The sequence below is a fragment of the Passer montanus genome, unplaced genomic scaffold, assembly GCF_014805655.1.
Source record: "Passer montanus isolate IOZ18808 unplaced genomic scaffold, ASM1480565v1 scaffold62, whole genome shotgun sequence".
Taxonomy (NCBI): Eukaryota; Metazoa; Chordata; class Aves; order Passeriformes; family Passeridae; genus Passer; species Passer montanus.
The window spans coordinates 1,514,501-1,541,893 of record NW_024371260.1 but is presented as its reverse complement, the minus strand read 5'-3'; the positions used below and the strand labels follow the sequence as shown (position 1 = coordinate 1,541,893).

Here is a 27,393-nt window from a genome sequence, read left to right as displayed (position 1 = left end):
GAGCTTCCCAGGCTGGCTTTGCTGCTGTGCTGAGAGGAATATTTTGATTTTTTCCCCCCAGATCAACGTGTTGCAGGCCAAGAAGAAATTTGAGATCCTGGACGCGGTGAGAGCTGCAGGAGAGGAGCCCTGGGGAAAAGAATCCAATTTTGGGGATTTTTGGGGTGCTGCTTTCCCTTCTGTGTGCCCCCAGCACAGTGCAAGGAAGGAGAAGAGGGATAAATTACCTTGGGAAAGTAAAAACGCAGAGCAGAGATATTGGATTAGGTTGGTTTGGGTTTTTTTAATTTAGAGATGGGGTAACTGAGATGTGTTTGAAATATTTTATTTTATTTTCAACCTCGTGAGAAGGGTGAGAGAGTACAGATCTTCTAATTCACACCATCACAATCAGAATTAACTATTTTCTTAATTATTTAGTTATACTAATTTCTAATTTATAATACACAGTAATTATAGGACTAATTTCTTAATTATAAGTGTTTATTGGCTTATCAGTGTTAGTTATACCATGCTGTAAATGCTTTAATTATCTAAAATTACCCTTTTAATCAATCATTTCAATAAGTTTTATTAAATTTTAAAAGTAGAAATAAATTATATTAAATTTTATCGAAATTTTATATAAATATTTAAATAATGTATTATATCTCTATATATAAATATATGTATTTTATATAGAAATTATATATAAATAAATTTTCTATATATAAATATATAGCTTTCCCTTCTGTGTGCCCCCAGCACAGTGCAAGGAAGGAGAAGAGGGATAAATTACCTTGGGAAAGTAAAAAATAAAGAGTTAAACCTAATTTTTTTTTTTGTGGGGAAAAAAGGATGAGGGTTTTTCACCCTGGCCTGATCCAGCTGTTGTTTCTCTCCCAGATGTCATCAAAAAAATCTCAGAACAAATCTTCCATTTCATTCTAAACTTAATCTTACAAACCCAAAATTCAAAACCTTTCAAATCCCAACCCAGATGTCTTTAATTTCATTCAAAACTTCAATTTACAACCCCAAAACTCCAAGATTCCCAATCCCAACCCCAGCTGTTGTTTCTCTCCCCAGATGTCGTCCAAAAAAAAAAAATCTTCTATTTAATTCTAAACTTACAACCCCAAAATTCTAAAACTTTCAAATCCCAACCCAGACATTGTCCAAAAAAAAGTCTCAAACCAAATCTCCCATTAAATTCTAAACTTACAACCCTAAAACTCTAAAAAAATTGGATTTTTGTTGTTTTTCCCCAGATACCATCCAAAATAAAAGTCTCAAACCAAATCTCCCATTAAATTCCAAACTTAGAGCCCTAAAACTCAAAAAAAATGTGGAATTTTCTTGTTTGTCTCCCCAGATATCATCCCAAATAAAAGCCTCAAATAAAACCTCCCATTAAATTCTAAACTTACAGCCCTAAAACCCCCCAAAAAGTGGAATTTTGTTGTTTTTCTCCCCAGATACCATCCAAAATAAAAGTCTCAAACTGAATCTCCAATTAAATTCCAAACTTACAGCCCTAAAACCCCCCAAAAAGTGGAATTTTGTTGTTTTTCTCCCCAGATACCATCCAAAATAAAAGTCTCAAACTGAATCTCCAATTAAATTCCAAACTTACAACCCTAAAACTCAAAAAAAAAAGCAGATTTTTGTTGTTTTTTCCCCAGATGCCATCCAAAAGGTCTCAAACCAAATCTCCCATTAAATCCTAAACTTAGAACCCTAAAACTCAAAAAAAATTGGATTTTTGTTGTTTCTCTCCCCAGATATCATCCCAAATAAAAGTCTCAAACCAAATCTCCCATTAAATTCCAAACTTACAGCCCTAAAACCCCCAAAAAGTGGATTTTTGTTGTTTCTCTCCCCAGATATCATCCCAAATAAAAGTCTCAAACCAAATCTCCCATTAAATTCCAAACTTACAGCCCTAAAACCCCCAAAAAGTGGATTTTTGTTGTTTCTCTCCCCAAATATCATCCTAAATAAAAGCCTCAAACCAAACCTCCCATTAAATTCCAAACTTACAGCCCCAAAACTCCCCAAAAAAGCGGATTTTTGTTGCTTTTCTCCCCAGATGCCATCCCAAATAAAAGTCTCAGACCAAACCTCCCATTAAATTCCAAACTTACAGCCCCAAAACCCCCAAAAAATTGGATTTTTGTGGTTTCTCCCCAGATGCTGTCCTTCATGCACGCCCAGTTCACCTTCTTCCAGCAGGGCTACAGCCTCCTGCACGAGCTCGACCCCTACATGAAGAAACTGGCCACCGAGGTGAGGGGGGCCCGAACCCCAAAGGGATTTGGGGTCCCCCTGTCCTGCCAGCTGTGCCCCCCGGGCAGGGCACACCCAGAGCTGCTCCTGGGGGGGCTGGGGGAGAGGGTGCCCCCCCACAGCTGCCTTTTTGCCCCTTTTTGCCCCCTTTTTACCTGCTTTCTGCCTCTTTTTTACCTCCCTTTTGCCCCTTTTTGCCCCTTTTTGCCTCTTTTTTACCTCCTTTTTGTCCATTTTTGCCCCTTTTTTTCCCTTCTTCCTTCTTTTTCCCCCTTTTTGCCTCTTTTTGGCCTCCTTTTTGCCCCTTTTTCCTCCTTTTTGCCCCCTTTTGCCCCTTTTTGCCTCTTTTTTACCTCTTTTTTACCTCCTTTTTGCCCCTTTTTGTCCCTTTTTTGCCTCTTTTTTACCTCCTTTTTCCTCCTTTTTGCCTCTTTTTTCCCTCCTTTTTGCCCCTTTTTGCCCCTTTTTTACCTCCTTTTTGTCTCTTTTTTACCTCATTTTTGCCTTCTTTTTCCCCCTTTTTGCCTCTTTTTTACCTCCTTTTTGTCCCTTTTTTGCCTTCTTTTCTCCCTTCTTTTTCCCCCTTTTTGCCTCCTTTTTGCCCCTTTTTTGCCTCCTTTTTTTCCTTCTTTTCTCCCTTCTTTTTCCCCCTTTTTGCCTCTTTTTTGCCTCCTTTTTACCTCCTTTTTGCCCCTTTTTACCTTTTTTACCTCCTTTTTGCCCATTTTTACCTCCTTTTTACCACCTTTTTGCCTCCTTTTTGCCCCCTTTTGGCTCTTTTTTACCTCTTTTCCCCCTCCTTTTTGCCTCCTTTTCCCCCTCTTTTCCCCCTCTTTTTTCCTCCTCCTTTTTGCCCCTTTTTGCCTATTTTCCCCCTAATTTTGTCCCTTTTTTACTGCTTTCTTGCCTCCTTTTTCTCTTCTTTTTGTTTCCTTTTCATCTCTTTCTTGCCTCCTTCTTGCCCCCTTTTCCCCTCCTTTTGCCCCTTTTCCCCCTTCTTTTCAACCTTTTTGCCTCCTTCTTGCCCCCTTTTTGCCTCATTTTTCCTCCTTTTTCCCTCATTTCCACCTATTTTTTTGCCTTTCCTTCCCTCCTTTTCCCCTCATTTTTCACCTCCTTTTTCTCTCTTTTCCCTCCTTTTTTCCTTCATTTTTCCCTCTTTTCTCCTCCTTTTCCCCTCATTTTTCACCTCCTTTTTCTCTCTTTTCCCTCCTTTTTTCCTTCATTTTTCCCTCTTTTCTCCTCCTTTTCCCCTCATTTTTCACCTCCTTTTTCTCTCTTTTCCCTCCTTTTTTCCTTCTTTTCTCCTCCTTTTCCCCTCCTTTCCCCATCCTTTCCCCCTCCTTTTCCCCTCCTTTCCCCTTCATTTTTCTCTCGTTTTCCCCTCTTTTTTGCCCCTTTTCCCCTTTTTTCTGCCCAGGATGTCTCTGTCCCACCCCATCCTCTCCCCCTGATTTTCCCTCTGTTGTTTTTCCCAGCTGGACCAGCTGGTGATCGACTCAGCCGTGGAGAAGAGAGAGATGGAGCACAAGCACGCCCTGATCCAGCAGAGGGTGAGCCCCAAATTCCTCATTTTCCTGCAAATTCCAAATTTTCCTGACTTTTCTGGATGTCCCTCATGCCTACAGGGCAGCTCCAGGTGCCTCAAAATCAGGATTTTCCTGATTTCCCTGATTTTTCTGGATGTCCTTGAGTCCCTCATGTCTGTAGGACAGCTCCAAATGCCTCAAAATCAGGATTTTCCTGATTTCCCTGATTTTTCTGGATGTCCTTGAGTCCCTCATGTCTGTAGGACAGCTCCAAATGCCTCAAAATCAGGATTTTCCTGATTTCCCTGATTTTTCTGGATGTCCTTGAGTCCCTCATGTCTGTAGGACAGCTCCAAATGCCTCAAAATCAGGATTTTCCTGATTTTCCTGACCTTTTCTTTTTTAAAATTTAAATCCTACATTTAATATTTAACTCAAAATAAAATGTTTAAAGCAGAATTTAAATAGAATAAATTTCTTTTTATTCTCACAAGAGAACCTGAGGCATCTCAGGTTTTCCACCCTTGGCCACCTGAAGGTTGGGAATAAATAATTAATTATTATTATTAATAATAAAATTAATAAACTTATTTATTTTTCTTTCTCTCCTCTTCTCCCTGCATTGCTGCCTGGCCCTGCAGACCCTCCTGCAGGTGAGTTCCCACCTGGATCTCCACCCTGATCCCAGGGATCCTGTCACAATCCTGCCCAAAACTTTGGGATTTTTGGCACATTTGTCCCTTTTCCTTGTTTTATTAACCCCTCTCCACCCTGATCTCAGAAATCCTGCCCAAAACTTTGGGATTTTGCAGATTTCTCTCTTTTTCTTGTTTTATTAACCCCTTTCCACCCTGATCCCAGGGATCCTCTCAGAAATCCTGCCCAAAACTTTGGGATTTTTGGCACATTTGTCCCTTTTCCTTGTTTCATTAATCCCTCTCCAGCCTGATCTCAGAAATCCTGCCCAAACTTTGGGATTTTGGCAGATTCCTCTCCTTTTCTTGTTTTATTAATCTCTCTTCACCCTGATCCCAGGGATCCTCTCAGAAATCCTGTCCAAAACTTTGGGATTTTGGCAGATTTATCTCCTTTTCATATTTTATTAGAGTATCTCCACCCTGATCCCAGAAATCCTGCCCAAACTTTGGGATTTTGCAGATTTGTCCCTTTTTCTTGGTTTATTAACCCCTCTCCACCCTGTTCCTGGGGATCCTGTCAGAAATCCTGCCCAAACTTTGGGATTTTGGCAGATTTCTCTCTTTTTCTTGTTTTATTAACCCCTCTCCACCCTGATCCCAGGGATCCTGTCAGAATCCAGTCCCAAACTTTGGGATTTTGCAGATTTGTCCCTTTTTCTTGTTTTATTAAAGCATTTCCACCCTGATCCCGGGGTTCCTCTCAGAAATCCTGCCCAGACTTTGGGATTTAGGAGGACAAATCCATGGATCCTGCCACTGTGAGTCTCTTTCCCTCCCCCAGGACTTCTCCTACGACGACCCCAAGGTGGAGTTCAACGTGGATGCCCCCAACGGGGTGGTGATGGAAGGTTACCTCTTCAAGAGAGCCAGCAACGCCTTCAAAACCTGGAACAGGTGAGAAACAATCCCAAATCCTCCTTCCAGTTCACTGAAATAATTCCATTTCCTCCTGATTTTGGGGCACACTTCCCTGCCAGTGAGATCTCAGCATCACTGCAAGGGTTTGGAGCTGAGGAGTTAAAAATGACTCATTAAAATAATTTAAAATCATTAAAATCAGGTTGGTTTGAGAGGATTTTTTGTAGTTTTAGTGGTTTTTACAATGGGATCATGACCAGGATCCTCCCTGCTTGTCCTGGAGGGAGCAGCAGCCTCTTCCTGCTTTTCCTGACCTCTGAATAACATCAGCTCCAAGGTTTTCCCTGCCCTCAAATCCCAGATTTGTCCCAAAATCCTCCCCCAGCCCAGTCCCAGGTGGGCAGCTCCATCCCTGTTTTCATTCCCTTTTTCTTTCCTATTTTTTTTTCCATTTTCCCCATTTTTTTCCATTTTTCCCCAGCTTTTTTCCCCCACTCCTGAGTGTCCATTTCCACCTGGACCCACTGGCACCAGGGAGCCTGAGGGACAAGGAAGGCACCAAATTTCCCTGGAATTCCCTTCCCCTCCCTCCTCAGCACCAGGGGAAGCTTCCAAGAGAAGGAATTCTTCAAAAAACTCAAATTCCAAACCTTTTTGGAAAGGAAACACCCCAATCTTATGGGATTCATTCATTTTTAAATTAATTTATTTTTTTTCCATGCAAATAAAGGCATTTTCTCTGCATAAACAGTCCATTAAAGCATTTTTAATTAATTTATTTATTAATTTATTTTATTTAATTTATTTATTCCAAAGCCTAATGAAAATTGGGATTTTTAGTGGGGAAGTGCTGATGTCTGTCCGTGTGTCTGTCCCCCTCAGGAGGTGGTTTTCCATCCAGAACAGCCAGCTGGTCTACCAGAAGAAGCTAAAGGTCAGTGAGGCTGCCCCAGGTGACAGCAGGGCATCAACCAAGGGGTTAATTAATTAATTAATTGGTTCATTAACGAACTGCTTGGCTGGGGAGGGAGGAGGAGGGGTTTGGATCAGAGGGACAGCAAGGCCACGAGTTGCTCCAGGGATGGAAAAGGGCAGCAAAGATTTATTAAATAATTATTTAGTAAGTAATTCTTTATTAAATAATTATTCATTAAAGATCTATTTATTAAATAGCTATGTATTTATGAAATAATTATTCATTAAATATTTTAAATAATAATTTATTGAGTAATTATTCATTCTCTATTAAATAATAACTCATTAATTATTTATTAACTATTTTTATTCAATTTTTATGTACTAAATAATTATTTATTAAGCAATTAAGCCCCCAGTAAAACCTGATGCTTTGTGTGTGTGACCCCACAAAATCCCTTCCTGTGGCCCTGGAGGTTTGGGGTTTGGGGAGGAGTTTGAGGGGTTTAGGGAGGAGTTTGGGGGGTTTAGGGAGGAGTTTGGGGTTTGGGAAGGAGTTTTGGGGGTTTAGGGAGGAGTTTGGGGGGTTTAGGGAGGAGTTTTAGGGGTTTAGGGAGGAGTTTGGAGCATTTGAGGCAGGAGGGACTTTGGAGGATTTGGGGAGAAATTTGGAAGTTTTGGGTAGGAGGAACTTCAGAGAATTTGGGGCAGGAGGAACTTTGGAGGATTTGGGAAGAATTTTGCACGGTTTGAGGCAGGAGCAACTTTGGAAGTTTTGGGAAGGAATTCGGAGGGTTTGGGCAGGAAGGAATTTGCAGATTTTGGGAAGGAATTTGGAGGATTTGGGAAGGAATTTGTAGGATTTGGGAAGGAATTTGCAGGTCTTGAGGCGGGGGGGACTTTGGAAGTTTTGGGAAGGAATTTGGAGAATCTGGGAAGGAATTGGCAGAGTTTGGGCAGGAGGAACTTTGGAGGATTTGAGAAAGAGTTTGGAGGGTCTGGGCAGGAGTTTCCCAGGTGTGCCCCAGCCCCGGGGGTCCCCCCAAGCCCCTCCAGGCCCTGCTGTGTCCCCAGGACGTGCTGACCGTGGTGGTGGAGGACCTGAGGCTGTGCACGGTCAAGCCCTGCGAGGACATCGAGAGGAGGTTCTGCTTCGAGGTCGTGTCCCCCACCAAGTGAGTCTGGGGCTCCCCAAGGCCCCCTGGGCTCAATTAACTTTATGGAGTTCATTTTTACCTGGAGGATTTGGGGTGGGAGCACCACAACCTTGTGGGGTTCATTTTTACCTGGAGGATTTGGAGTGGGAGCACCCCAACCTTGTGGGGTTAATTTTTACCTGGAGGATTTGGGGTGGGAGCACCCCAACCTTATGGGGTTAATTTTTACCTGGAGGATTTGGGGTGGGAGCACCCCAACCTTATGGGGTTCATTTTTACCTGGAGGATTTGGAGTGGGAGCACCCCAACCTTGTGGGGTTAATTTTTACCTGGAGGATTTGGGGTGGGAGCACCCCAACCTTATGGGGTTAATTTTTACCTGGAGGCTTTGGGGTGGGAGCACCCCAACCTTATGGGGTTAATTTTTACCTGGAGGATTTGGGGTGGGAGCACCCCAACCTTATGGGGTTCATTTTTACCTGGAGGCTTTGGAGTGGGAGCACCACAACCTTATGGGGTTAATTTTTGTCTGAAGGGCTTGAAGAGGGAACACCTCAACCTTTTGGGGTAAATTTTTACCTGGAAGGTTTGGAGAAGGAACAACCCCAACCTTCTGGGGTAAATTTTTTCCCTGAAAAGTTTGGAGTGAGAACACCCCGAGCTCGTAGGGTTAAGTTTTAACCATAAGCTTTGGAGTGGGAACACCTCAACTTTGTGGGGTAAACTTTTGCCTGGAAGGTTTGGAGTGTGAACAACCCCAAACTTGTGGGGTGAATTTTTACCTGGAAGGTTTGGAGTGGGAACAACCCCAACTTTGTGGGGTAAATTTTTACCTGGGAGCTTTGGGGTGTGAACAGCCCCAGCGTTATGGGGTAAATTTTTACCTGGAAGCTTCAGAGTGTGAACAGCCCCAGTGTTATGGGGTAAATTTTTACCTGGGAGCTTTGGGGTGTGAACAGCCCCAGCGTTATGGGGTAAATTTTTGCCCCACTGCAATCCCCGTGCTGAGGATGAAGAGGAGCAGCCCACCCCAAAGCCTGGCGGTGTTTTTGGCTCTCGGGTGTGAACAGCCCCAGCGTTATGGGGTAAATTTTTACCTGGAAGCTTCAGAGTGTGAACAGCCCCAGTGTTATGGGGTAAATTTTTGCCCCGCTGCAATCCCCGTGCTGAGGATGAAGAGGAGCAGCCCACCCCAAAGCCTGGCGGTGTTTTTGGCCCTCCCCACCCCGTTCCCACCCCGTTCCCACCCCGTTCCACCCCGTTCCCTGCTGCTGCAGGAGCTGCATGCTGCAGGCTGACTCGGAGAAGCTGCGGCAGGCCTGGATCCAGGCTGTGCAAGCCAGCATCGCCTCCGCCTACCGCGAGAGCCCCGACTGCTACTACCTCGAGGTGAGGCTGGGAACAGGGCTGGAGCTGCTCCTTCTGCACACTGTGACAGACTTTACAGCTCGGGAAAGAGGGGGAGATGTGGCAGATGGAGTTGTAAAGAATTCTTAAAACTTCTTTTTACAGTTCAAGAAAAATGGGGAGATATTGCAATGGGGTTGTAAAGAATTCTTGAAACTGTTCTTTTTACAGTTCAAGAAAAATGGGGAGATGTGGGAAATGGAGTTGTAAAGAATTCTTAAAACTGTTCTTTTTACAGACTTTTTAAAAGTTTTTATAGTTCAGAAAAGAGGGGGAGATGTGGGAGATGGAGTTGTAAAGAATTCTTAAAACTCTCCTCTTTACAGTTAAAGAAAAAGGGGGAGATGTGGGAAATGGATTTGTAAATAATCCTAAAAACTGTTCTTATTACAGTTCAGGAAAAAGGGGGAGATGTGGGAAATGGATTTGTAAAGAATTCTCAAAACCTGGCAGGAAGCTCACACAGTCTTGTACATGTATATGCAAACACTGAGATAAAATTTGTAACATAGTGTAACAAAAACTAATAAGCCAAAAAACCACTTACAATATATTGTAATTAAAAAATAATTAGCTTCTAGTTGTGATAACATAAATGACAACATCTGTATTGTCTCCCCCTTCACATAAGACTAAAAATAAACGTTTTCCAAACACCTCTCAGTTGCCCCATCTCAAAATCAAAAAAGAACTTCATCCAACACTCAGGTGTCACCCCCTGCTTTCGAGCCGCCCCGAGGCACCAAAGCGAGCCGAGTTTGCCCTCCTCGGGGTGTGCTGGGGGTGCCATCTCCTGATTTCCTGCTTTTCCCCGCAGAGGCTGGACAGGACAGCCTCCCCCTCCACCAGCAGCATCGACTCGGCCACGGATGCGCGGGAGCGCGGCGGGAAGGGGGAGACGATCCTGCAGAGGGTGCAGAGCGTCCCCGGCAACGAGCAGTGCTGCGACTGCGGGCAGGCGGACCCGCGCTGGGCCAGCATCAACCTGGGCGTGCTGCTGTGCATCGAGTGCTCCGGCATCCACAGGTGCTGCGGGTCCTGGGGAGCAGGGGGAATGGGGGGCGGGATCCTGGGGGAAATCCTGGGGAAAATGGGCAGGGATGGAGGGCGGGATCCTGGGGGAAATCCCGGGGAAAATGGGCAGGGATGGAGGGTGGGATCCTGGGAAAGCAGGGGGAATGGGGGGATGGAGGGCGGGATCCTGGGGAAAATCCTAGGGAATGGGGAGGGATGGAGGGCGGGATCCTGGGGATGGAGGGTGGGATCCCAGGGGAAAATCCCTGGGAAAATGGGCAGGGATGGAGGGCGGGATCCCGGGGGGAAATCCCTGGGAAAATGGGCAGGGATGGAGGGCGGGATCCTGGGGATGGAGGGCGGGATCCCGGGGGGAAATCACAGGGAAATGGGCAGGGATAGAGGGCAGGATCCCAGGGAAAAATCCTGGGAAATGGGCAGGAGTGAAGGGCAGGATCTCAGGGAAAATCATGGGAAAAATGGGCACGGATGGAGGGCGGGATCCTGGGGAAAAATCCCAGGGAAAATGGGCAGGGATGGAGGGTTGGATCCTGGGGATGGAGGACAGGATCCTGGGGGAAAATCCTGGGGAAAATGGCTGGGGATGGAGAGCAGGATTCTGGGGAAGTGGGCAGGGATGGAGGGCAGGATCCCAGGGGAAATGGGCAGGGGTGAAGGCTTCTGGGGAAATGGGAAGGGATGGGGGACAGGATTCCAGGAAAAAATCCTGGGAAATGGGCAGGGATAGAGGGCAGGATCCGAGGGAAAAATCCGGGGAAATGGGCAGGGGTGAAGGGCAGGATCTCAGGGAAAATCGTGGGAAAAATGGCTGGGGATGGAGGGTGGGATCCTGGGGAAAAATCCTGGGGAAATGGGCAGGGATGGAGGGCAGGATTCTGGGGAAATCCAGGGGAAAATGGCTGGGGATGGAGGGCAGGATTCTGGGGAAATCAGGGGGAATGGGCAGGGATGGAGGGTGGGATCCTGGGGAAATCACGGGGAATGGGGGGGGATGGAGGGCAGGATTCTGGGGGAAAATGGGCAGGGGTGGAGGGCGGGATCCCAGGGGAAATCCTGGGGAAAATGGGCAGGGATGGAGGGTGGGATCCTGGGGAAAATCCTGGGGAAAATGGCTGGGGATGGAGAGCAGGATTCTGGGGAAGTGGGCAGGGATGGAGGGCAGGATCCCAGGGAAAATGGCAAGGGATGGATGAAAAGATTCCCAGGAAAAATGGCCAGGGATGGGTTAAAAGATTCCCAGGGAAAAATGGCTAGGGATGGAGTGCAGGATTCCAGGAAAAGTGGTGGAGCTGGAATTGCAGAGAGATAATTCAGAGCTGGCCTAACCTCATTAGGGAAATTATGGGTTTGTGGAATTGCAATAATTTGTGGATTTTCTCCCTCTTGGCTGAACAGGAGCCTGGGTGTTCACTGCTCCAAGGTCCGGTCCCTCACGCTGGACTCCTGGGAGCCAGAGCTGCTGAAAGTGAGTGCTGGATTTTCCCTGGGAGAAATGCTGGGAATCCAGGGATTCCCTGGAAAAGGGGGAATTCCTCCCCGGAGCCTTTAATTCCCTCCCTGAATTTCACTTCCAGCTGATGTGTGAGCTGGGCAACAACACCATGAACCAGATTTACGAGGCGCAGTGTGAGGAGCTGGGGCTGAAGAAACCGACAGCAGGGAGCTCCAGGTGAGCCCAAAATCCACGGAAAAGCTTCAGGGATCCCCACAGCAACCCCAAACCCATGGAGAACCGGTTCAGGGGGCTCCAGATTCCTCAGGTCCCCCCACTCACCTGAGCTGGTCTCTCGTGGGGGTCAGTGGGGCATTGGAGTGGGGCTGGGAATTGCAGGATTTACCAGGAACTGCAGGATTTACCCTAAATCTGAGACCTCCCAAACACCTGAAGCACCTGGGGCTCATTCCACTCTCAACCCCCCCTGCACCTTTTGGTTGTGCTTTTGAACAGGAGATTTTTTAAGTTGGAGAAATAGGAATTTTAGGCCTCGGGTGGACAAAAAGCCACAGAGCAGCAGCTCCATTTTCTCATGGCGGCTTTGGGCAAAACCAGTTCCCTCTGGAAAGGCAGGTCCAGAGACCTCAAAATCCCTCATTTTAAAGTCTGAGAAATAGGAATTTTGGGCCTCAGGTGGACAAAACACCCCAGAGGAACAGCTGCCTCCCTCATGGCGGCTTTCGGCAAGCCCAGTTCCCTCAGAAATCTGCAAATGCCTCATTTTAAAGTCTGAGAAACAGGAATTTTGGGCCTCAGGTGGACAAAAGAGCCCAGAGGAACAGCTCCCTCTCCTCATGGCGGCTTTGGGCAAGCCCAGTTCCCACAGAGATCTGCAAATGCCTCATTTTAAAGTCTGAGAAAACGGAATTTTAGGCTTTAGATGGACAAAACACCCCAGAGGAACAGCTGCCTCCCCTCATGGCGGCTTTGGGCAAGCCCAGTTCCCACAGAGATCTGCAAATGCAAAACTCATTTTTGAGTTTGAGAAATAGACATTTTAGGTTTCAGGTGGACAAAACAGCCCAGAGGAGCAGCTCCATCCCCTCATGGCGGCTTTGCCCACATCCCCTAAACTGCCATTGGTGTGCTCCCCCTCAGGCAGGACAAGGAGGCCTGGATCAAGGACAAGTACGTGGAGAAGAAGTTCCTCAGGAAGGTGCTGGGCTGCAAATGCCAAACTCATTTTTCAGTTTGAGAAACAGGAATTTTAGGCCTCAGGTGGACAAAGCCACAGAGCAGCAGCTCCATTTTCTCATGGCGGCTTTGGGCAAACCCAGTTCCCTCAGAGATCTGCAAATGCCTCATTTTAAAGTCTGAGAAAACGGAATTTTAGGCTTTAGATGGACAAAACCCCTTTGCCCAAATCCATGAAGTCTGCATTGGTGTGCTCCCCCCAGGCAGGACAAGGAGGCCTGGATCAAGGACAAGTACGTGGAGAAGAAGTTCCTGAAGAAGCTGCCGGGCGGGGAGGCGCTGGCCGAGGGCGAGCGCAAGCCGCGCCGCTGGTGCGTCAAGAAGTGCCAGAGGCACAGCAGCGGCTGCCGCGCGCCCGCCGCGCGCAGGAAATACCGCCAGGAGCCCGGCGGGGCCTGCCCCGCCATGCTGGCCTCAGGTGGGTGCCAGCCTGCGCTGCGCGGCAAGCCGGCCATGGCAGGGAGGGGAGATGGGGTCAGGAATTAGACGAGGTGATACCTAGATACCACTTATATATATATATATATATTTTATTTTTTTTTAAAATATATATATATTTTAAAAAATATATATTTATATATATAATATTTTTATATATATTTATATATAAATATAAATATTTTAAAATATATATTTTTTAATATATATATACACACACATATATGTACACACACCTATATATACACATATGTATATATATACACATCTATATATGTGATATATGTATGTGTATATATGTGCCTCAGGTGGACAAAGCCACAGAGCAGCAGCTCCATTTTCTCATGGCGGCTTTGGGCAAAACCAGTTCCCTCTGGAAAGGCAGGTCCAGAGACCTCAAAATCCCTCATTTTAAAGTCTGAGAAAACGGAATTTTAGGCTTTAGATGGACAAAACAGCCCAGAGGAACAGCTGCCTCCCCTCATGGCGGCTTTGGGTGAACCCAGTTCCCTCAGAGGGCTGCAAATTCCTCATTTTAGAGTGTGAGAGCTAAGAATTTTAGGCTTTAGATGGACAAAACAGCCCAGAGGAACAGCTGCCTCCCCTCATGGCGGCTTTGGGTGAACCCAGTTCCCTCAGAGGGCTGCAAATTCCTCATTTTAGAGTGTGAGAGCTAAGAATTTTAGGCTTTAGATGGACAAAACCCCTTTGCCCAAATCCATGAAGTCTGCATTGGTGTGCTCCCCCCAGGCAGGACAAGGAGGCCTGGATCAAGGACAAGTACGTGGAGAAGAAGTTCCTGAAGAAGCTGCCGGGCGGGGAGGCGCTGGCCGAGGGCGAGCGCAAGCCGCGCCGCTGGTGCGTCAAGAAGTGCCAGAGGCACAGCAGCGGCTGCCGCGCGCCCGCCGCGCGCAGGAAATACCGCCAGGAGCCCGGCGGGGCCTGCCCCGCCATGCTGGCCTCAGGTGGGTGCCAGCCTGCGCTGCGCGGCAAGCCGGCCATGGCAGGGAGGGGAGATGGGGTCAGGAATTAGACGAGGTGATACCTAGATACCACTTATATATATATATATATATTTTATTTTTTTTTAAAATATATATATATTTTAAAAAATATATATTTATATATATAATATTTTTATATATATTTATATATAAATATAAATATTTTAAAATATATATTTTTTAATATATATATACACACACATATATGTACACACACCTATATATACACATATGTATATATATACACATCTATATATGTGATATATGTATGTGTATATATGTGCATATATATATGTATGTATATGTATATATATGTGTATATATAAAACTATAAATCCTGTAATATAAAAATATTTAAAATATTATGCATTAATATGATTATTATAATAATTAAATAAAATATTAATTATTAGTTAATTAATGGATTTATTATATTAATATATATTATCTATCTTTAAAAAATTTATGAAAAAAGACATTTTTGTAAGTGATGTCTTGTGAGGGGTGACTATATATCACTATTTTATATATTTTTTTATAAACTATGTATTATATTATATATTAATATAATAATATGTTAAATTATGCATGTTACTATAATTATTAATAACTAATGAATTAAGTTAATCAATAATATTTGTTTATTATACTATATTATATTATAATTATATAATTAAATTATATAAAACTAACTTCCCTAATTTCTGACTTGAGTCAGAAATTTCTGATATTTTGGGTTCTTAGGAAGGTTCTGCCTGCTCTGGGATGACTCTGGCCAGAAATTTGTGATATTTTGGGTTCTTAGTAAGGTTCTGTTTGCTCTGGGATATCTCTGGCCAGAAATTTATGATATTTTGGGATCTTAGGAGGGTTCTGGCTACTCTGGGATGACTCTGGCCAGAAATTTGTGATATTTTGGGTTCTTAGTAAGGTTCTGTTTGCTCTGGGATATCTTTGGCCAGAAATTTGTGATATTTTGGGATCTTAGGAGGGTTCTGCCTGCTCTGGGATGTCTCTGGCCAGGATCTGTTCCATTCTGGGCCGTGTGCCCCCAGCCCTGGCCCTGGGAGTGCAGCCCCAGCTGGGGGTGCCCTCCTTTGCTGGCCGTTCATTCTGAATTTCTGGCCAGCAGCAGCCACCCTGGAGAGGAAATTCCGCCGGGATTCTCTCTTCTGCCCCGACGAGCTGGACTCCCTCTTCTCCTACTTCGACACCGGCGCCGGCTCCGGCCCTCGCAGTAAGTGCTGGGAAATGGATTTTTATTTTTTATAGATTTGGGTTTCACCTCTGTGAGAGAGGCTGTGCCTGCCAAGGGCTCTGGCTGCTCGGAGGTGGCTTGGGTTAAAAATCCGTGAGATTTTGGGTTCTTAGGAAGGTTTTGATTGGGATGTTGGTCAGAAATTTGTGAGATTTTGGGTTCTTAGGAAGGTTTTGATTGCTCTGGGATGACCTTGGTCAGAAATTTGTTACATTTTGGGTTCTTAGGAAGGTTTTGATTGGGATGTTGGTCAGAAATTTGTTACATTTTGGGTTCTTAGGAAGGTTTTGCCTGCTCTGGAATGACCTTGGTCAGAAATTTGTTACATTTTGGGTTCTTAGGAGGGTTCTACCTGCTCTGGCATGACTTTGGTCAGAGATTTGTTACATTTTGGGTTCTTAGGAAAGTTCTGCCTGCTCTGGGATGATGTCAGTCAGAATTTTATTACGCTTTTGAGTTCTTAGGAAGAATTCTGTGGGTTCTGTAGATTCTGTGAGTTCTGTGGGTTCTGTGATTCTGTGGGTTCTGTGGGTTCTGTGATTCTGTGGGTTCTGTGATTCTGTGGGTTCTGTGGGTTCTGTGATTCTGTGGTTCTGTGGTTCTGTGGGTTCTGTGGGTTCTGTGATTCTGTGGGTTCTGTGATTCTGTGAATTCTGTGATTCTGTGGGTTCTGTCTCTTGCTGCTGGAGGGGCAGCAGCCGGGCAGGCTGCCTGTGTGCAGGTGTTCAGGTGCCCGTGGTTTGTGTCCTGTTGGCCCCGCAGGTCTGAGCAGTGACAGCGGCCTGGGCGGGAGCACCGACGGCAGCGGCGACGCGCTGGTCTTCGGCTCCGTGGTGGACAGCGTCACCGAGGAAGGTGGGGGGCACTCAGGGGGGCCTGGGTGGCACTGGGGACATGGGTGGCACCAGGCAGGGGGTGGCACCAGGCAGGGGGTGGCACTGGGGGGCATGGGTGGCACAGAGGAAAGTGTGTAGCGCACAGTGAGACACTTTGGGCTGATCCTTTCCCCTTTCCTTTCCCCTCTCTCCTTTTCCCCCTTTCCTTTCCCCCTTTTTCCCTGCCTCCTTTTTTCCCCCTCTTTTTTCCCCCCTTTTTTTTCCCTTTTCTTCCCCTTTTCCCCCCCTTTCCTCCCCCTTTATTTCCCCTTCCCCCTTTCCCCCCCCTTTTTCCCTGTCCTTTTTCCCCACCTTCCCCCCCTTTTGAATGGGCTGGGGTGGGGATTCCAACTGGGAATGGGGCTGGGGTGGGAATTCCAACTGGGAATGGGGCTGGGGTGAAATTCCAACTGGGAATGGGGCTGGGGTGGGGATTCCAACTGGGAATGGGGCTGGGGTGGGAATTCCAACTGGGAATGGGGCTGGGGTGAAATTCCAACTGGGAATGGGTCTGGGGTGGGGATTCCCTTTGGGAGTTGTCTGGTCTGGGTGAACTGCTGTGGAATTCCTTTTGGGAGTTGGGTCTGGGGTTGGGAATTCCCTCTGGGAATGGGTCTGGGGTGGGATTCCCTTTGGGAGTTGGGTCTGGGTGAACTGGGGCGAGGATTCCCTCTGGGAATTGGGGCTGGGGATTCCCTTTCGGAGTTGGGTCTGGGGTGGAACTCCCTCTGGGAGTTGGGTTTGGGTGAAATGGGGTGGGAATTCCCTTTGGGAATTGGGTCTGGTGTAGAAATTCCCTTTGGGAGTTGGGTCTGGGGTGGGAATTCCCTCTGGGAGTTGGGTTTGGGTGAAATGGGGTGGGAATTCCCTTCAGGAATTGGGTCTGGTGTAGAAATTCCCTCTGGGAGTTGGGTTTGGGTGAACTGAGGTGGGAATTCTCTTTGGGAGTTGTCCAGTCTGGCTGAATTGATGTGGAAATTCCCTTCTTGGAGCTCAGGATTGTCCGGTCTTGGTGAATTGACTGGAAATGCTTTGGGAATTGTCCATTCTGTCTGAACTGCGTGGAAATTCCCATTTTTTACCCCATTTTCCCCCTTTCCCAGGGCTCCCTGCTCGCCTGTGAGTTCCTGCTGCAGAACGGGGCCGACGTCAACCAGCGGGACGCGCGGGGCCGGGCGCCGCTGCACCACGCCACCTACCTGGGGCACACCGGGTGGGTGCCACTGCTGCTGCCCCGGAATGCCATCCCCCGGAATGGCATCCCCCCGGAATGCCATCCCCCGGAGTGCCATCCCCTCGGAATGCCATCCCCCCGGAATGCCATCCCCCTGGAATGCCATCCCCCTGGAATGCCATCCCCTGGAGGGCACAGGAAGCCGGGGACAGGAGCAATCCAGCTGGAAAATGTGGATTTTTTGGGTTGTCAGCAGCTCGGGGCTGGCACAGGGCAGGATATTGGGGTGGGGTCTGGTGCCTGGGGAGGGGCTGGGGTGGAATTCCCTGAGGATTTGTGGCTGGGGTGGAATTCCCAGAGGATTTGTGGCTGGGATGGAATTCCCTGAGGATTTGTAGCTGGGATTCCCTGAGGATTTGAGGCTGCCCCATCCCTGGAAGTGCCCAAGGGAAGGTTGGAACAAGGTGGGATAAGGATGATGAGCTGGAATTCTGTTCCTTGGAGCTGGAATTCCGTGCCTCTGGAACTCCTTTCCTGAGGCTCCCTGTCCCCAGGCAGGTGTGCCTGTTCCTGAAGCGAGGGGCTGGAATATGGGAGTTCAGGAATTCAGGAATGTTGTGATTCCTTTCAGGCAGGTGTGCCTGTTCCTGAAGCGCAGGGCTGGCATTTGGGAATTTGGGAATTCAGGAATTGTGTGATCCCTCCCTCCCCAGGCAGGTGTGCCTGTTCCTGAAGCGAGGGGCTGGCATTTGGGAATTTGGGAATTTGGGAATTCAGGAATTCAGGAATGTTTGATCCCTCCCAGGCAGGTGTGCCTGTTCCTGAAGCGCGGGGCCTCCCAGCACTCGCCCGACGCGGACGGGCAGGACCCGCTGAGCATCGCGGTGAGCGCGGCCAACGCCGACATCGTCACCCTGTGAGTGCCACCGGTGCTGGGAAATGCCAGGAACCTCTGGGAAACACTGGGAGACACTGGGAGACACTGCCCAGGGACTGGGAATTGCTGGGAAGGGCTGGGAAATGTCGGGAAGCACTGGGAAATATTGGGAAGTGCTGGACAATGCTGAGAGACACTGCCTGGGGACTGGGGAACTGCCTGGGGACTGGGAAACACTGGGAAATACTGGGAAACAGTGGGAAACACTGCCTGGGGACCAGGGAACACTGGGGAACACTGCCTGGGGACTGGGCAACACTGGGGAGTACTGGGAACGGGGAGACACTGGGAAATACTGGGAACATCGGGAAATGCTGCCTGGGAACTGGGAAACACTGGGAAATACTGGGAACACCAGGAAACGCTACCTGGGAACAGGGAAACACTGGGAAATACTGGGAACATTGGGAAATGCTGCCTGGGGACAGGGAAACACTGGGAAATACTGCCTGGGAAACACTGGGAAATACCGGGAGAGAGTGGGAAACAGTGGGAAACCCTGCCTGGGGACTGGGAACCACTGGGAACACCAGGAAGCACTGCCTGGGGACTGGGAACACCGGGAAGCACTGCCTGGGGACTGGGAACACCAGGAAGCACACCTGGGGACTGGGAACACCAGGAAGCACACCTGGGGACTGGGAACACCAGGAAGCACACCTGGGAGCAGGGAAGCAGCGGGAGCCAGCAGCAGCAGGGGTGGGAGTGCCCGAGCCGTGCCCTGTGCCCCGCAGGCTGCGCCTGGCGCGGATGAACGAGGAGATGCGGGAGGCAGAGGGGCCCCTGGGCCAGCCCGGCCAGTACCCCAGCAACAGCCCCACGGAGCTGCAGTACAGGAAATGCATCCAGGAGTTCATCAGCCTCAACATCGACGAGTGCTAGGGACAGCCCTGGGTGCCGGGGACAGCTCCGGTGCTGGGGACAGCTCCGGTGCTGGGGACAGCTCCAGTGCTGGGGACAGCCCCGAGTGCTGGGGACAGCTCCAGTGCCGGGGACAGCTCCAGTGCTGGGGACAGCTCCGGTGCTGGGGACATTCCCGAGTGCTGGGGACAGCCCCGAGTGCCGGGGACAGCTCCAGTGCCGGGGACAGCTCCAGTGCTGGGGACATTCCCCAGTGCCGGGGACAGCCCCGGGACAGCCCCGAGTGCCAGGGACAGCCCTGGGTGCTGGGGACAGCTCCAGTGCCGGGGGCATTCCCGAGTGCCGGGGGCATTCCCGAGTGCCGGGGACAGCCCCGAGTGCCGGGGACAGCTCCAGTGCTGGGGACAGCCCCGAGTGCCGGGGACATTCCCCAGTGCCGGGGACATTCCCCAGTGCCGGGGACAGCCCCCTGGGGACAGCCCCGGGCCGGCCCCGGCTCCCCGCGCAGCCCCACCCTCGGTGTTTCCCTGCTGGTTGTGATGCCCGCACCCCTCAGGGGGGTTTTCCTTGTGGGGTTTGAGTTCTCATGCTTGACTACTGGATGGTTGGGTTTGTTTTTTTATTTTTGGGGTTTTTTGGTTTTGAGTAGGAGCCTCCCCAGGGTGTGATCGCGGGGGAGTGTGTGGGAGATGAGCTTAGAGATTGAAAAAAACAACAAAACAAAGAAAAAAAAAAAAGGAAAAAAAATTGAAAAAGAGAAGAAAAGGAAAAACCTTCTGTGACCAGGAGAGAGCCGCCAACGCCAGGAGCAGACAAAGCTGTCCCTGAAGAGCTGCCTTGGAATTCCGGCAGGGATCGTGGCCTGGAGCTCTGCCCTGGGGGGACCCGAGGTGCCCTCCAGGCTGGTTTGGGGCAGGGATGCTCCAGAGGCCCAGCAGGACCGGGCTCAGGACCAGGATTGGGATCAGGACCAGGACCGGGATTGGGATCTCTGGCTCCTCACCTTTGCTGCTCTCAGGACTGCACCAGCCACGCTCCCCTGGCTGCTGCCCTGGCTGCTGGGCTGCTCGAAGCCACAGCAGCCCTGCCTCCATCCCACTGCAATTCCCACAAGGATTCCCATCCCACTGGATTCCCAGAAGAGTTCCCATCCTGCTGGATTCCCAGAAGAGTTCCCGTCCTGCAGGAATTCCCAGAAGAGTTCCCATCCTGCAGGATTCCCAGAAGCATTCCCATCCCACTGGAATTCTCAGGATTCCCATCCTGCAGGATTCCCAGAAGGAATCCCACTGGAATTCCTGGAAGCAGCAGTGCTGATCCGTCGCTGGCGATGGGCTCGGGGCAGGGAGGAGAAGCAGCTCCAGCTCCAATGTCACAGAATCCCAGATCCCATGAACCCAGATCCCATTATCCATGATCCCAGATCCCATTATCCATGATCCCAGATCCCATTATCCATTATCCATGACCCCACAATCCCCAGGCTGGAAGTCACCTTCAGGTCCATGGAGTCCACGCCAGCCAAGCCCAGCACCACGAGCCAAACCCCAGTCCTGGCTGCTCCTGGCACAGTTAGGATGGGCTTGGGAGCTGATCCTGCTCCCAAACCCACCCCAAACCCCAGTCCTGGCTGCTCCTGGCACAGTTAGGATGGGCTTGGGAGCTGATCCTGCTCCCAAACCCACCCCAAACCCCAGTCCTGGCTGCTCCTGGCACAGTTAGGATGGGGTTGCAAGTTAATCCTGCTCCTAAACCCCAGTCCTGCAGCCCTGGCCCAGCTGGGCTGGGTTGGGACCCTGAAGCCCCCCGGTCCCTGTGGGACCCCCAGGCCCCCCCGGGCTCTGCAGGACCCCAAATCCTGCCCAGCCCCCCTGGGCTCTGCAGGGAATCCCCTCCCAGTGCTCCCAGTCCGCCCCTGGGGCAGCTCCTGGAGCTTCCCCTGCAGCCTGGACCTGCCACGTGCTGCAGAGCTCCTCACAGCTGAGAAAAAAGGAGAATTTTCAGCATTTGAGGAAAAAGGAGAATGCTCACAGCTGAGAAAAAAGGAGAATTTTCAGCATTTGGAAGTGGAGGAATTTTCACATTTGAGAGCAAAGGAGAATTTTCAGCATTTGAGAAAAAAGGAGAATTTTCACATCTGAGAGTGGAAAATTTTCACCATTTGAGAAAAAAAGAAGAATTTCTTCATTCTTGAGAGTAAAGGAGAATTTTCACCATTTGAGAACAAAGGAGAATTTCTTCACTCTTGAGAGCAAAGGAGAATTTTCACATTGGAGAGTGGAAGATTTTCCCCATTTGAGAAAAAGGAGAATTTTTCATATTTGAGAGTGGAAGATTTTCCCCATTTGAGAAAAAAGGAGAATTTTCACATCTGAGAGTGGAAAATTTTCACCATTTGAGAAAAAAAGAAGAATTTCTTCATTCTTGAGAGCAAAGGAGAATTTTCACATTGGAGAGTGGAAGATTTTCCCCATTTGAGAAAAAGGAGAATTTTTCATATTTGAGAGTGGAAGATTTTCCCCATTTGAGAAAAAAGGAGAATTTTCATATTTGAGACTTGAGAATTTTCACATTTGAGAACAAAAGAGAATTTCTCCACTCTTGGGAGCAAAGGAGAATTTCCACATTTCCCAGTTCCCACCAGGAGGATTTCACCCTCTGCTCCTCTCCTGGATCTCAGCACTGCCACAATTGGAATTTTTTACCTGTGCACAACTCCAAAGTGCTTTTCACCCCCTGCTTTCCCAGCTTTTTCAGGAGCTCAAACCCGAGTGATCCTTTGGAGAGCCGAGCAAAACCACAGCTTCCACTTTTTGGGTCGTTGAATTTCATTTTTTTCTGGGAATTTTGGCACCCTGGAAGCTCAGACTCGCTGCTGAAGTACATGAAGTTGGAAAAAAAAATGTAAATATCGATGCAAAAAAACAAAGCAGCATCTTGCAAGACAATGGATTTATTTAACATTTATTGGTACTTTGAAATATTGGAGTCGATGTATAAAAAACTTGGTGCACTTTTCCTACCTGACAGTATTTGGGGGGGTTTTATGTTCTTTTGTTATGGGTTTTGTGCTGTCTTTTTTAAGCAGTGGAATTGTTTAAGTATTTAATTTATTCTTCTTGATGTGCCCAGAGGACTCGTGCAATTTTTATTCAATACAGTTGGTCTGTATTTCATGGCAGGATTTTTTTCCTTAGTGTTTTTAGGGAATATTTGTCCAAAATTACCTTTTTTTTTTTTTCCCCATCCCAATTTTCCTTTTTCCCACCCCCTCCTTTCCCTTTGTGTTCCCAGCACTGAAAGTTGAGATAAACCCAACACCTGCAATCCCCAAACCAAAACTTTCTCCAGGAAAAAAAACAAAAACACGTTAAGGATGCACTTCTCCCTCTTTCTGTGTTTCTTGCATTTTTATTTCTCCTTGGGGGGTCGTGGGCTCCAAATTTCCATTTGGAGATGGGGAAGGCGTGCAGAAAATTCAATTTTCAGTTTGAAATTTGAGCATTTCCAGGCTCTGAGGGAGGCGAAACAAAAAGAATATTTTGGTTTTTCTGCCTGAAAAGCAGCTGGATTTGTGTTGTACCCACCTGGCTGGAAGATTTGATGCCCTAAATTGGGGGTTTTTTTAAATATTTTTAAATTTTTCTCTATTTTTCCAAGGGGCTGTGAGTGTTTTCTCTTGGATTTAACCACATTTAACAGGAGGAATTAAAAAGCAAAGTCCCCTCAGCCACCAGGATCCTCCATCCTTGGAATTTTTTGGGATCTGGGGGATTTTTCTCTCTTTATTTTTTTATTTATCCAGAGCCAAGTGCCTGGGCTTGGATCCAGCCTGGGCTTGGCTCTGATTCCAGCTGGGATTTTCAGTTTTCCAGGGTTTTTTCAGGTGATTTCAGCCTTGCTGCCTCTGAGCTGGGAAACTTCTTGGATTTTTTTAAAGGAAAAAATTAAAAAAAAAAAAGATTGGAAGATTTGATGCCTTTAACCAAAAATCCAGGGGGCAGAAGCTGAGCTGGGCTGGCACCAAGCAGAATTATCCATTGGAAAATACCTCTGAGATCACAGAATTCATTAATTAATCACCATCCATTAATTACTCACCATCCATTCATGATCTCGCAGCTTCCAGGAGAGAACTGGAGGGAGGATTTGGGGATTGAGGGATCAGGAAATGCCAAAATCAGGGTCAGGAACTGCAAAAATTCTGTGATTTCTGCAAGAAAAACCCGGGAGCTGCTGAAGGAATGCACAGAACTCCACCACGGGGGAAAAAATGGAATTATTGAGGTGCTCACAATTCCTGGTGGAGTTCTGGGGCTTCTCACCATTCCTGCCTTGAGTTTTGGAGGTTTTTAGCAATTCCTGGTTGGAGTTTTGGAGGTTTTTAGCAATTCCTGGTTGGAGTTTTGGAGGTTTTTAGCAATTCCTGGTTGGAGTTTTGGAGGTTTTTAGCAATTCCTGGTTGGAGTTTTGGAGGTTTTTAGCAATTCCTGGTTGGAGTTTTGGAGGTTTTTAGCAATTCCTGGGTTGAATTTTTGAGTTTCTCAACAATTCTTGGGTTGAGTTTTGGGGTTTTGGAGTTCCTCAGCAACTCCTGGTTTGGGTTTTTGGAGTTTCTCACAAATCCTGATTTGAATTTTGGAGTTTTTTAGCAACTCCTGGTTTGAATTTTTGAGCTTTTTAGCAATTCCTGGTTTGACTTTTGGAGTTCTGGAGTTCTTCAGCAATTCCTGGTTTGAATTATTGAGTTTCTCACAATTCTTGGTTGGAGTGTCAGAGTTTTGGAGTTCCTCACCAATTCCTGGTTTGACTTTTGGAGTTCTGGAGCTCCTCAGCAATTCCTGGTTTGAATTTTTGGGTTTCTTACCAATTCCTGGTTGGATTTTTGGGTTCCTCAGCAGCTCCTGGTTTGAATTTTTGGGTTTCTCACCAATTCCTGGTTTGAATTATTGAGTTTCTCACAATTCCTGGTTGGAGTTTTGGAGTTCTGGAGCTCCTCAACAATTCCTGGTTGGATTTTTGAGTTCCTCACTAATTCCTCATTGGAGTTTCAGAGTTTTGGGAGTTCCTCAGCAGCTCCTGGTTGGATTTTTGGGTTCCTCACCAATTCCTGGTTGGATTTTTGAGTTTTTTAGCAATTCCTGGTTTAGATTTTTGGGTTCCTCACCAATTCCTGGTTGGATTTTTGAGTTTTTTAGCAATTCCTGGTTTAGATTTTTGGGTTCCTCAGCAGCTCCTGGTTGGATTTTTGAGTTTTTTAGCAATTCCTGGTTTAGATTTTTGGGTTCCTCACCAATTCCTGGTTGGATTTTTGGGTTTTTTAGCACTTCCTGGTTTGAACTTTTGGGTTCCTGCCAGCCCTGCTGTCCCTGTGCGGGCAGAGGGGCCGGGGGTGGCCCCGAGCGCTGGGGCAGGGTCAGGGGGGAACAGCGGGACTTGGGGCTCCCAGGGGGGTTGGGATGTCCCTGTCCCTGTCCCTGTCCCTGTCCCCAGGGCCACCTGGGAACGGCCTCCTCCGGCTGCTGGGGGGCTGCGCCCGGAATTCCCACCGGGAATGAGCCTGGGGGGAGGGGACAGCGGCAGGGGACACCTGGGGGGACCTGGGCACACCTGGGGGGGACACCTGGGGGGACACCTGGGGACACCTGGGGGGGACAGCTGGGGGGACCTGGGGACAGCTGGGCTGCCACGGCCGCGTGTCCCTACAGCGGGGACAGGGCTGGGGACAGGGACACAGGGCCTGGGGCCACCACGGCGACAGGGAGGGGTCCTCTGGCCACCTCAGAGAATTTTTGGCCACCTCAGAAGTCGTTGGCCAGGCCAGAAGCTCATTTTTGGTTATCTTCGATGGCTTTTGGCCATCTCTGACATTTTTTTGGCCAGCTCAGAGGATTTTTGGCCATCTTAGAAGATTCTGGCCAGGCCAGAAGCCCTTTTTGGCCATCTCAGAGATGTTTTTTTGGCCAGCTGAGGAGTTTTTGGCCATCTCAGTGATCTTTTTGGCCAGCTGAGGAGATTTTGGCCATCTCAGAGATTTTTTTTGGCCAGCTCAGAGGGTTTTGGCCACCTGGGAGGTTTCTTGGCCAGGCCAGAATCCCTTTTTGGTTATCATCTTAGATGATTTTTGGCCATCTCTGACATTTTTTGGCCATCTCAAAGGTTTTTTGACCATCTCAAGAGGATTTTTTTGCCATCTCCGAGGTTTTTGGCCATCTCAGAATCCCTTTTTTGGTTATCTCAGATGTTTTTTGGCCATCTCCAGGTTTCGGGCAGCCCCAGGCTCTGCCCTGCTGTAAATAAAATTCATTCCCCACCCTGCTCTGCTCCCTCCCCGCTCTTTGCTCCAGGATTTTTTAACCCTTTCCTCCCTGCACCCCTGGAAGTTCAGCTTTTCTCTGTAATCTCCTCTGTACAATCCCAAGGCTCTTTCTTGTGCTGCCTTTCCCCCTCTGCCTTCTCTGAAGCACTCTTAATAAAAACTGGATAAAAACTGGATAAAAACTCCTTCCCTCCTCCTCCTCAGCTCGGTTTCTTGCTGGATTCACCAAAATCTGCATTTTTAACCCCTTTTCCTTCTCCAGGCTGAGCTGTGGGGCACTGAATGGCACCCAAAAATCTGCTTTTAAAAAAAAATCAAAATCACTTTTCAGGGCATTTTATTATTTAAAAATAATTTTAAAAAACGAAGTTTGTGTGTTCCAAGGGAGTGAAATGCTCCTGTGCCAACACCCCCATCAAAAATAAAGGTTTTATTCTTTATTTATGTACAGATAAATTAACAATAATTAACAAATATTAACAAATATTAACAAAAATTAACAAATATTAACATGATCTCTGTTATCTGCAGTAAACCCCAGCATTCCACAGGAATCAGAGGATTTTTCTGGGACCTAAAGAATTCCCAATCCTGGTTTTTTGCTCTTTATTTCCCTCTGGAAGAGTCGGACTCGGTGGGAATTACCCAGAAATAAAAAAGCAGCAGGAATTCCAGAGGGAAGGAGGGGCTGGGAATTCCAGGGGGGGGGTTGGGAATTCTGGGTGGGCTTTGGGAATTCCAGGGGGGGTTGGGAATTCCAGGAGGTTTTTGGGAATTCCAGGGGGGCTTCGNNNGGGGGGTTTGGGAATTCCGGGGGGGGTTGGGAATTCCAGCTGGAATTAAAGCCCAGAGGTTTGGGAATTCCAGGAGGGGTTTGGGAATTCCAGGAGGTTTTTGGGAATTCCAGGGGGGGGTTGGGAATTCTGGGTGGGGTTTGGGAATTCCAGGCAGGGGGGGTTGGGAATTCCAGGGGGGGTTTGGGAATTCCGGGGGGGGTTGGGAATTCCAGCTGGAATTAAAGCCCAGAGGTTTGGGAATTCCAGGAGGGGTTTGGGAATTCCAGGAGGTTTTTGGGAATTCCAGGGGGGGGTTGGGAATTCTGGGTGGGGTTTGGGAATTCCAGGAGGGGTTGGGAATTCCAGGAGGTTTTTGGGAATTCCAGCTGGGGTCACAGCCCAGGAGAATTCCAAGCACTGCCAGGCTCAGGGAGATCCCAGGGGAGGATCCAGGATTCTTTCCCACAGAATTCAGGGAATTCCAGGAGAATTCCAAGCATTGCCACACTCAGCTCTGGATCCAGGACATCCCTGACACTTTTCCCATAGGATTTAGGAATTCCAAGCCTCTCCAGCCCCCCAGCTGGGGATCCAGGATGTCCCTGTGACTTTTCCCACAAATTTTGGGAATTCCAAGCACTGTCAGAGCTATCACTATCAGAGATATTCCTGACACTTTTCCCCCAGAATTTGGGAATTCCAGCCCCTCAGGTGTGGATCCAGGACATCCCTGACACTTTTCCCCCAGAATTTGGGAATTCCAGCCCCCTCAGGTGTGGATCCAGGACGTCCCAGTCACTTTCCCCAGAATTTGGGAATTCCAGCCCCCTCAGGTGTGGATCCAGGACATCCCAGTCACTTTCCCCAGAATCTGGGAATTCCAGCCCCCTCAGCTCTGGATCCAGGACATCCCTGACACTTTTCCTCCAGAATTTGGGAATTCCAGCCCCTCAGGTGTGGATCCAGGACATCCCAGTCACTTTCCCCAGAATCTGGGAATTCCAGCCCCCTCAGCTCTGGATCCAGGACATCCCTGACACTTTTCCTCCAGAATTTGGGAATTCGAGCCCCTCAGGTGTGGATCCAGGACATCCCTGATATTTCTCCTCCAGTATTTGGGAATTCCAAGCCTCTCCAGCCCCTCAGGTGTGCATCCAGGACATCCCAGTCACTTTTCCCCCAGAATTTGGGGATT

General features: G+C 48.2%; 2 protein-coding genes and 1 long non-coding RNA gene across 3 annotated transcripts in view; all 3 read left to right on the top strand.

Annotated features, from left to right (window-relative positions):
* The window catches only part of LOC120511089 (arf-GAP with coiled-coil, ANK repeat and PH domain-containing protein 3), a 43,806-nt gene extending 32,266 nt beyond the window's left edge, over window positions 1-11,540 (top strand). Inside the window, exons 7-17 of the mRNA XM_039727727.1 lie at window positions 62-106; window positions 2,173-2,268; window positions 3,747-3,821; window positions 4,439-4,450; window positions 5,277-5,389; window positions 6,236-6,287; window positions 7,343-7,443; window positions 8,703-8,814; window positions 9,650-9,858; window positions 11,263-11,332; window positions 11,442-11,540. Of these exons, the coding sequence (XP_039583661.1) occupies window positions 62-106; window positions 2,173-2,268; window positions 3,747-3,821; window positions 4,439-4,450; window positions 5,277-5,389; window positions 6,236-6,287; window positions 7,343-7,443; window positions 8,703-8,814; window positions 9,650-9,858; window positions 11,263-11,332; window positions 11,442-11,540 (984 nt within the window). The remainder of the gene's footprint in view (window positions 1-61; window positions 107-2,172; window positions 2,269-3,746; window positions 3,822-4,438; window positions 4,451-5,276; window positions 5,390-6,235; window positions 6,288-7,342; window positions 7,444-8,702; window positions 8,815-9,649; window positions 9,859-11,262; window positions 11,333-11,441) is intronic.
* A 2,206-nt stretch (window positions 11,541-13,746) lies between these two features.
* Window positions 13,747-16,039, top strand: LOC120511098. Its single transcript, XR_005629668.1, has 3 exons — window positions 13,747-13,959; window positions 15,131-15,235; window positions 16,019-16,039. It is a non-coding gene; the product is annotated as an uncharacterized LOC120511098 (long non-coding RNA).
* A 1,144-nt stretch (window positions 16,040-17,183) lies between these two features.
* On the top strand, window positions 17,184-21,464 carry LOC120511001 (arf-GAP with coiled-coil, ANK repeat and PH domain-containing protein 3-like; the record flags this gene model as incomplete). The annotated part of the gene is made up of 3 exons (XM_039727553.1): window positions 17,184-17,344; window positions 18,111-18,221; window positions 18,977-21,464. Coding segments are annotated over 3 exons (420 nt in total), but the record flags the coding sequence as incomplete, so codon positions are not given.
* Between the last annotated feature and the right edge of the window lie 5,929 nt (window positions 21,465-27,393).